The sequence below is a fragment of the Corythoichthys intestinalis genome, chromosome 18 (genome assembly GCF_030265065.1).
Source record: "Corythoichthys intestinalis isolate RoL2023-P3 chromosome 18, ASM3026506v1, whole genome shotgun sequence".
In the NCBI taxonomy this organism is placed as follows: domain Eukaryota; kingdom Metazoa; phylum Chordata; class Actinopteri; order Syngnathiformes; family Syngnathidae; genus Corythoichthys; species Corythoichthys intestinalis.
Genome location: NC_080412.1, coordinates 36,828,287 through 36,838,889, shown reverse-complemented (window position 1 = coordinate 36,838,889; position 10,603 = coordinate 36,828,287). Strand labels below are relative to the sequence as shown.

General features: G+C 37.3%; 1 protein-coding gene across 1 annotated transcript in view; it reads left to right on the top strand.

Moving 5' to 3' along the window:
* The first annotated feature begins 3,237 nt into the window (after positions 1 to 3,237).
* Positions 3,238 to 10,603, top strand: part of LOC130906415 (ryanodine receptor 1-like) — a 115,148-nt gene continuing 107,782 nt past the window's right edge. Inside the window, exons 1-6 of the mRNA XM_057820744.1 lie at positions 3,238 to 3,400; positions 9,458 to 9,577; positions 9,649 to 9,747; positions 9,834 to 9,854; positions 9,938 to 10,012; positions 10,104 to 10,182. Coding sequence (XP_057676727.1) covers positions 3,353 to 3,400; positions 9,458 to 9,577; positions 9,649 to 9,747; positions 9,834 to 9,854; positions 9,938 to 10,012; positions 10,104 to 10,182 — 442 coding nt within the window. The 5' untranslated portion in view covers positions 3,238 to 3,352. The remainder of the gene's footprint in view (positions 3,401 to 9,457; positions 9,578 to 9,648; positions 9,748 to 9,833; positions 9,855 to 9,937; positions 10,013 to 10,103; positions 10,183 to 10,603) is intronic.

Sequence of the window (10,603 nt, the reverse complement as noted above, 5' to 3'; positions counted from 1 at the left end):
TGGCAATGCATTAAGAAAAAAATGAATAAAACTCAGACGAATATATACATTCAACATACAGTACATAGTATAGTAAGTACTGCATTTGTTTATTATGACAATAAATCCTCAAGAGGGCATTTACATTATTAACATTCTTTCTGTTGAGGGATCCACAGATAGAAAACTTGTGACTTTGTATATTGTGACTAAATATCGCCATCTAGTGTATTTGTTGAGCTTTCAGTAAATGATACTGTAGCCATGCCCAAATGCATGATGGGAAGTGGAACCATGACTGTGCAATGTGCTACCAATTGCTATATCTTCTTTTTTAAGAGCAAATTTAAATTGCATTATTTGAACATAAATTATATTAACATACAAAATAAATACAAGCTTGCTAAACATCTCTTAACGATCCACGAATTAAAAACAAAAAACAAAAAAAACATTTGACTTAAGACCACTCAACATTGTCTAAATAAAGAAATAAAATAAAACTGAAAAAACTTCTTTGTCAGGGAATAACAAAAATATATAAAAATGGAGCTGTCCTTCAGGTAACACACTACTGCTTTTGTCCACAAGCACAGCCAAATTCAACAAAAAAATGAAAGCTCCCGTGAGCTTAAGACCGCATAAATAATACAAAAAGTAAAACTGGAGAGAAAGGGGTAGACCTAGGTTCACTACATTTCTCACAGTTAATTTAACGTTAACAGTAGAAAACACATACAGGAGGACTCTTCTCTCTAAGCAGCTTCCTACTCGAGTTTTACAGGTTAGCAAGTTCAAACAGTTTAATCTTATGCTAACTCTGATGCAGGGCAGACTTTCAATAGTAAAATTAGTGGTGTGTTCCCCCCTTCCACAACATTGATGTCTTTTTACATTTCTTGCAGTGGCTGCTACTGTCTGAAAAAAATCTTCTAATATCCCTGATATCTTATGCGGGTGTGTGTGTCTGTTTGTTATGGGGGGGGGGGGGTGTCAAGTCATCAGCCAATCAAATAAGCATTTTGGAGGGAAAAACTGGACCGTCAAATTCAGCAAGTGAAAAGAGGTACATGTAAATCTGAACATAATGAAAATAATTCACTTAATAATGGTGGGGTCAATGACAACAATTAAAATATACAGGAAGAAAATCTAAATGACATATAACTGAAGTCATTTTATAACTTACATAAGGTGGCTTAAATGTTGGTGGGGACAGTTTGAGCATCCTGAAAAGTGGCTAGTGTTTTGTCCCTACCGTCCCAATGCAAACCTACGCCCTTGTGCTGAATCCGTTTTTGAAGATTCCATGGGTTGTTCTGCTTTGATTTTGCAGTTTTAACCCTGTCAACACACTGCTTACTTCAACCGCAATTTATGTTGTTCTTTCTAAACCGGAAGTTCAGAGCAGAAATTTTCCAGGATGGCACCACCCACGTTTTGCTCAGGAAACTGGTCTATATGGCGGAAAACACTAAGGTGACTTGAAGTTCCGCTCTGAGACCACCAATTTGATGAAATTGTCCTATTTGCATGTGTGATACATCATTGGAAAGCTTGAAATCTCAATTTTCTAGGGGGAAAGAAAAATTTTTGAACAGGATGGCAGTTAAAAAAAAAAAAAAAAAATTAAACAGCAAAACCCTAACTGGAAGCGAGAGCACACGACAGCAGAATTAAAGACGCCACGATTTTAACGAGATATTATCGCGTACTTACCTTGTTTCGATCCAAAAACTCCATGTAGCATGTATCACCGAGTGTCAAGACGCAGCTGTGAATGGCCACAGCCAGATTTTTGGGGGATTTTATGGGTGAACCATGGTTGTATAACACGGATGGCGATGCAATCGCAGACAACAAGGAGTGATTGAGATTTTCTTTTTCAAATAGTTACCCTTTTAAACGTTATTTTTCAATTTTTCTTTGTTTGGATCTATTATTTATCATCTAACATATCGGGGAAAATGCAACAGTAACAAAAAAAAATACAATTAAGCGATAGTTATGAGGTTGTTATCCGTGACTTTTTTACGGACGCCAAATTTTTCATTGTGACGTAATTTGTTTAAAAGTTTAAAATATGCGAGTGAATAATTTTTTTAAGTCTTTTTTTTTTTTTTTAACAAAATATGAGACATCAATTAATGATTCTAAGCTAAAAATGACAGACTTTTTGTACAATAAATATAATTATTACTTTCTTTTTATAGCTAGGTGGAAACAAAAGCGGTTGCGCGTCGTCCGTAAACGGGGGTTTTCAGGGTAAAACGGATAAATTAAAAATAGTTCGGAGGCTTAGTGCGCCATGAATCTGCTATGGCAGCATATAGAGATATTGTTCTATCAAACACAACAGTTTTTGGCTTAAGGTCGTCTGGAACCGGTCTCCTGCATGTTCCAAGAACAAGAAGCAAGCAGGGTGAGGCAGCATTTAGTTATTATGCTCCTCACCTCTGGAACAAGTAACCTGAACGTCTGAAGTATGCTCAAACTGTTAGCTCCTTTAAATCAGGGGTAAAAACGCTTTTGTTTAGCACTGCATATCCATAACTGTCTATATATCTCAATTTACTTGCTTTCTATTCCTCTTGTGCTTATCTCCATTGCTGATTTCAAGTATTAGTTAGTAGTTTTTGTTTTATTTTTTTAATTTATTTTTAATTTTTATTCTATTTGTGATTAAATGCGATTTTTATGTATAATTTTATTTCCTATTTTGATTGTCCTGGTTTTTACGTTGTATTGATTTAAATGTGATCTTTACGAGCTTCATGTGATGTAAAGCACTTTGAATTGCCTTGTGTTGAATTGTGCTATATAAATAAATTTGCCTTGCCTTGCCTTGCCTTAAAATACAGCAGTTTCTTTTAAAGGGGGTGCAAGAGCAGAAAGTGCTTTTTTTAGTCTTGTTTGTGTTTTCCGCCATATAAGTAGGAACATATATACACAGTCTATAAAACCATTAGAAAGTATAACAGTAAAGAAAAGTGGAAAATAGAATTTCAAAGTCGTGACCGCAAACCCAACAACAAAAGTGTTTTTATACGTCAATGCGACGAAACAAACTAGGAAATAGTACTTAGAACCTGGGAATAAAATATGTGTTACATGGTGTCATTGCCAAATAAACTTTAAATGGAAGGAATAACTTTTTTAGGACTGCCTAGTCCAATTGCTCCTCCTCTCCATGATGCCGTAAAGAATGAGTAGTCAATCCCCTAGGCTGTCATAAAATAGTCTGAGAGAGAGCGTGGGACTGGACCCCCATTGCCCTTCAGAAACCCTTCAGCAACATTTCTCTAGGAAGAGACCAGTAGAACCTGGAACCCAAATTCTCTTGTCAGTGTGGTGCTCTTAATGCCTCATCGCAATGGCAGAAGGTGCCGATGGAGAGGAAGAGATTCAGTTCTTGCGAACAGTAAGTGATGCTCTATCCTTCTTGGGGGGAAAAAACAATCTTGAACAGCCATTCATTTTGTTGGATGGATTTGTACTGAAGTCGACATTCAGATTGACAAGGACAGTTGGCTTTGTTTACAAGCATTGTTATATTTTTATATCACTGTGGGTACTTGATATTGTTCTGGTACATCACCGAGAAGTGACCATTAACACATTGCGTGTAAAATGATATGAGTGTTTTTTTATTGGGCGTATTTTTGTTTGATATTTGCTGTTTGTATTTTTTGTTATTAGCATTTATTAGTTTAATGTTGTCTTTTAGAACGATTACAAATGTGATGCTCCTAGACAGGTTCCTAGACAGCTAAGGTTTACTAGAAAACAAATTAAATACAGTAAAATTTTAACTGCACTGATTGTCTTGGTTAGTGTTATGCAGATCATCAAGTGTATTTAAGACAATTTATTCCTCGTTATAATAAAAATAATCAATTCAAATTATGTTCCTGTTGCTATTGTCATGCAGCGCTTAGGGTAAAGTATGCTAACAATTCTTCATAAAGTGTGCGTCAGTTGCTGCCAGGGGTCTATATATACTGTGTGAGGATTAGCAGCTTCAAAGTCAGGCCTGTTTCAGCACCTGCTTACTTCAGTCCTTGTGGAAATAGTGCTGCTGAGGTTATTAGTGCAATGTTCAGTTCCAACATGTTGATCATAAACATGCTTTAAATTATGCAGCCAGTTCTCAGTCGTGAGGTGTCGTGATATTAAAAATAAATAAATAAATAAATAAAAAGAACAGCTGTCCTTCTAGCTGTAGCTTGGTCGGTCTGTCTTCAGCGCCATCACTTGACACACATTTTAATATAGAGATACGTCATAGAAACCTAACACGTACATCTGTCGTTTGCAAGAGAACGTTGTTAGTGGATTGATATTCCAGCACTGTTGACACATGTAGGTTACAGTATTGGCTATTATACATTGCACAATTACTGTATTTTTGCTAAACATGATGTGATCATCTTCTATCATCCTTCTATTTAATACTGATAGTACAGTACTTACAGTAGGCCACTTAAGCAGGATCAGGAATTTACATACAGTATGTTGTGTATACAGTGCCCTCCATAATTATTGGCACCCCTGAAAAAGATGTGTTTTTTAGCTTCTAATAATTTTTTTAAAAAATTCAAATAATATGGGACCTTAATGGAAAAAAAGAGAAAAATCCAACCTTCAATACAAGTGCATTCATTCAGTGGGGAAAAATCCCACATAAAGAAAAAAATATTTGACATCAAATAATGTGTGTCACAATTATTAGGACACCTGGTGTTAATACTTTGTACTAGAGATGTATGCCGATCGATCGGGTCCAATTACGTCATTTTCAAAGTATCGGAATCGGCGAAAAAATATCGGCCATGTCTTTTTTTAATATATATATATATTTTTTTAATTAAATCGTTTTCTAATTGTATTTAATGTTACAGACATAATATGTTACACTCATCCAGAGTCTTTAGTTTAGTCTTAAGGTAGGGTTATCAAATTCATCCCGATAATGGCGGTAATTAATTTTTTTTTTAAATGTATCACGTTAAAATATTTAACGCAATTAATGCATGCACTGCACGACCCACCCACGCATTGTCGCGCTCAATCTGTAATGGCGCCGTTTTACCTATATAGAGAGATAAAAGGCAGCGTTAAATAAGTAGAGTGAATTTTGGCAGCCTTTGGAGCCTTTTTTTAATTGGCTAAAGCCTTACAATCCCTCTCCCTATGATTAGAAATATCATGGGAAGCAATGTGGGGAAGCAAGGTAGCAATTGATCTTTTTCTTAACACCTGATGTTATTTCCCAACGCAGAGAAGATATATCAATAGGTAGCACTACGCACAGTCATGGTTCCACTTCCCATCATGCATTTGGGCATGGCTACAGTATCATTTACAGAAAGCTCAACAAATACACTAGATGGCAATATTTAGAGCAGACATGTCCAAAGTCAGGCCCGGGGGCCAAATGCGGCCCGTGGACAAATTTCATCCGGCCCCCAGCCTCTGTATAAAATCAATAAAGTCTGGCCCACCCACAGACTTAATAAATTGGTCAGCAGCACTGCTGCCAGCATATGAAGTAGCTTACACACTAAATGCTGCTCCTCATTTACCCACTAAAAGGCAGCAGCACTCTCATTAACATTACCCCGTGTGACCCTTTAGTCCCAATTTTCTAAAATGGCGACAATCAACAAAAAAAAAAAGAAAGTTGACTGTGACGGCCGACGGTTCAAGGATAGGTGGAAATTGGACTTTTTCTTCTCTAAAATACGCAACATTTGCAAAGAGACAGTCGCTGCTTTTAAAGAGTTCAATGTGAGGCGATATTACCAAATGACACGCTGACATGTACGACAAGATTACAGGAAAGATACTGTACGTAGCGATAAATTGAAGCAACTTGAAGCTAGTTTAATTTCACAGCAGCAGTATTTTGCTAGAGCCCGAGATTCGAAAGAGTACGCCACATAGGCTAGTTGCGAGATTGTTGAAATTATTCATTTAAAAAAATAATAAAGCAGATTAGACACACAGAACGGCTTGCTAAAATTTGCTTTAAAAATTTGTTTTAAAAACTATATTGTTCTACGTAAATGACGTCAGCCAAGGTCGGCCCCCCACATTTTTACCACACCAAATCTGGCCTCCTTTGCAAAAAGTTTGGACACACCTGATTTAGAGACAATATACAAAGTCACAAGTCTTTCTATCCGTGGATGCCTCTCACAGAAAGAATGTTAATACGTAATGTAAATGCCATCTTGAGGATTTATTGTCATAATAAACAAATACAGTACTTATGTACTGTATGTTGAATGTATATATTAAAACGATCGGCTCGGGAGCAAAAAAAAACATGATCGGAACAACCCTAGTATTGGCTATTATACTGTATATTGCACAATTACTGTATTTTTGCTAAAGATGATGTGATCATCTTCTATCATCCTTCTATTTAATACTGATAGTACAGTACTTACAGTAGGCCACTTAAGCAGGATCAGGAATTTACATATGTTGTGTATACATATGTTACTGCACTAAATGAATGTATTGCAATTACTTGAACATTAGTTTGATGACAGCCTTTACATCCATCTGTCTGTGTGGTATACCATGGACTGGTCACCAGTCAACTTCTGCCTGGCACCAAATGACAAATGATTATTCACACACACCAATTTAGAGCCTTTAATTAAACTAACTTTCATCTATTTTTGAAATGTGTGTGAATTCCGAGTAGCGACCTGATACTGAGCAACCTGATCTGAGAAATGCATTTTCTCGTTTCCCTTGGGCAATACAAGATATATACTTAGATGAATGCATGATGGATGGCTGAACCCGAAATAGAATTTAGAATTATGTGTGAAGTTTGGGTAACATGTCGACGTTAATATGGATGACCTAGAAATCGATGGGAAGTATTCAATTTCAAGTATTCAATTTCACAAAAATGTTTGGTAAAGACTTTATTGATGTACTTAATAGGCAAACCCCCCAATGAAATCTATGACATAATGACTTAACCTAGCAAACACTACTATTTGTCTGCATGAATCTTGTTACCAAAGTGATATTTGCAGTATTTCCTCCTGGTGAAAGGAATTCAGGGTGAAAATTCCAACATGCAAGCAAGTCAAACTAATTAGACTCTTTGGAGCAGAGGAATATGGGGAACACTTTCCAGTGAAATCTGAATTATCTGATGCTTTCCAAAACTAGACGCGTGAACAGCAGGTGCAGTGGCTTGAAATAGAGGGCTTATATGAGTGGGGGTGCAGCCAAGTTCATGGAGCCTTAGATGTAAGGCCAGTGAAAGCAACAAAGATACATTGTAACAATAAAGTCATAGAGAAACAACATTTGACAGGTTTTTAAAGTGTATACTGTATAACCTTTCATAATTGGGCAAAAAATATCTTGAAAATGGATAAAACATGGTCAATGATTAGAGTTTTCCAATATTTATCGATAATATCGGCTGATAAAAGCATCTAAAAAACATATCGGATAATATCGACATCGACTTTTCATGACTGGTTTTAGTGACAATATGCATGTTGACTTCAAAGATATAGTAGTGCAATAAAACCATTTTTCACATAACTTCAGTTGAAGCTGTTCTCTTATTTTTCACTGAATGTTTATTTGGAAAACCTTGAAGTTGTTGCATTTATCATTATTAAAGCATCCAGTGGGTCATCACAATACAATTAGCCATAATATGTTTAGTCAACGATCGCGTATATCAGTATCGGTTTAATATCGGTATCAGATTTTTGGGTGTTGGAGAATATCGGGATATCGGTTAAAAAGTCATTATTGGACAACTCTAGCAATAATACTATAAATATTGAGAGATTTCCTCAAAAATCCTCATATAAAGTCATGGAAGAAATTATTGGCACCACTGGAATTTTTCCAGAAAATACAGTTTCTCCCACAATTCCAAATGTTTTGCTTATGAATGTGTTAATTTTTTGGATTTGCATTAGAAAAACACTAAAAAGTCTAAAGAGAAAAGCCAAAATGTACACAATTTTACACAGAATGCAAAAAAGGGGGTGGACAAAATTGTTGTTACCCTCAACTCAATATTTGGAAGACATTAGAAGAAATAACAGAAAACAATGGCTTCCTATAACCATCAACAAGTTTCGTGCACCTCTCAGATGGAATTTTGGACAACTCTTCTTTTGAGAACTGCAGGTCTCTCAGACTTGACGGGTGCCTTCTTGCAAGAGCAATTTTGAGATCTCTCCATAGTTGTTCATGGGATTTAGATCTGGACACATCGATGGCCACCTCCGAATTGTCCAGCGCTTTGTCTCCAACCATTTATTGGTGCTATTTAAGGTATGTTTTGGATCATTGCCCTGTTGGATCACCCATGACCTCTGACGCAGACCCAGTTTTCTGACATTACACCCTACATTGCAGCCCAAAACATTTTGATGGTCTCCAGATTTCATGACTCCTTGCACACTGTCAAAGCACCCAGTGCCAGAGGCAGCAAAGCTACCCCAAAACATCATTGGACCTCCAACATGTATGACTATAGGAACTGTGTTCTTTTCATTGTAGGGTGTAGTGTCAGAAAACTGGGTCTGTGTCAGAGTTCATGGGTGTTCCAACAGGACAATAAACCAAAACATAACCTCAAATAGCACCAAGAAATGGTTGGAGACCAGTTCCTAGTGCCAGACAAAAGAATGAGGCCTACAAAGAAAAGAACGAAAGAAAGAAGTGCCTATAGTCAAACATGGTGGCGGTCCAATGATGTTTTGGGGTTGTTTTGCTGCCTCTGGCACTGGGTGCCTTGACAGTGTGCAAGGAGTCATGAAATATGGAGACTATCAAAATGTTATAGGCCGCAATATAGGGTGTAGTGTCAGAAAACTGGGTCTGTGTCAGAGGTCATGGGTGATCCAACAGGACAATGACCCAAAACATACCTCAAATAGCACCAAGAAATGGTTCGAGACAAAGTGCTGGAGAATTCTGAGGTGGCCATTGATGAGTCCGTATCTAAATCATATTGAACGCTATGGAGAGATCTCAAAATCTCTGTTGCCAGAAGGCATCCTTCAAATCTGAGAGACCTGCAGTTCTCAAAAGAAGAGTTGTCCAAAATTCCATCTGAGAGGTGCACGAAACCTGTTGATGGTTATAGGAAGCAATGGCTTTCTGTTATTTCTTACAAATGATGTGTAACCAAATATTGAATTGAGGGTGCCAACAATTTTGACCAGCCTATTTTTGAGTTTTGTCTAAAATTGTGTCAATTTTGACTTTTTTCCTCAGCTGTTTTGTGTTTTTCCACTGCGCATTCAAGAAATAAACACATTTATTCTGAAAACATTTGTAATTGCATTAATTTCTGTGGGAAATGCTGTATTTTCTGGAACAATTCCAGGGGTGCCCATTATTTCGTTCATGACTGTACCATGAAACCATAACTCTACTAAGAGTTAAAACTATCCACGTTGACTCTTTGTAGGATGATCATGTGGTTCTACAGTGCACGGCCTCCATTCTGAAAGAGCAGATCAAACTCTGCCTTTCATGTGAAGGATTTGGGAATCGTCTCTGCTTTCTGGAGACAACCTCCAACGCTCAGGTAGTGCGCATCTAGCGATTAATCCTGCAAATTTGCTTCTACTGTTAAATAAAATGCTTGTTTTACATCAGAATGTCCCACCCGATCTGGCCATCTGCTGCTTCATACTGGAACAGTCCTTGTCCGTGCGGGCGCTACAGGAAATGCTGTCCAACACTTCTGTGGACGAGGTCTCCATTGTGATTCATTCCTTATCATACCTGCTGCTTTAGTGGGTGTTGCTTTTTAAACTAATAATTGTCTTTCCCATCCACAGGCTGTTGATTTGGATAAATGGGTAAGTTAAAATTGTTTCTCCTCCTGTCTCTTTGGATCTAAAAAAACGCAGTTGAATCAATTTTCTACCTTCTTGGCTGCTAGTCGTCACAAGGTGGGGGCCATCGAACTCTGCTGTATGGACATGCCATTCTCTTGAAACACACTCATTCAAGCATGGTGAGCGCTTCTAGATTGAAGCACTTTATCAAAAACTAAACAAATGTTGCCTTTCTCACTAATTCTCTTGCCTTTTTTTCCTCCTGTCAAGTACTTGAGCTGTTTGACGACGTCACGCTCACTCACAGACAAGCTTGCGTTTGACGTGGGTTTGCAGGAGGACTCCACAGGTGGCTGGAAACGTCACCAGTTTTAAACATCCTAAACATCCTACAAAGTACTTTTGTACCTCTACTTACATAATTAATTGGTCGTGGAAGAAGTCTCGTAAACTGAAAATTCCGTAAGTAGAGACGCGTTTTCCATGTAAATGGCCTAATCTGTTCCAAGCCCCCCAAAATTCAGACATAAATCTTTTTATAAAGCAGAAAAATGCATTAAAACATGTAACAACAACATGTTACAATTAAATTAGTGCACACTAAACATCAAATGAGAGTTGTGCATAATGTAAGAAACAAAGAATAAAAGTTATTACAGTCACATAAAACTTTCAGAACACCTCATGGCCCGAAGGGCAAATGAAGAGGACGCTGGAATACACACATGCACATACAGTAGAGGTCCCTCCAAACAAATTAGATGCCAGGA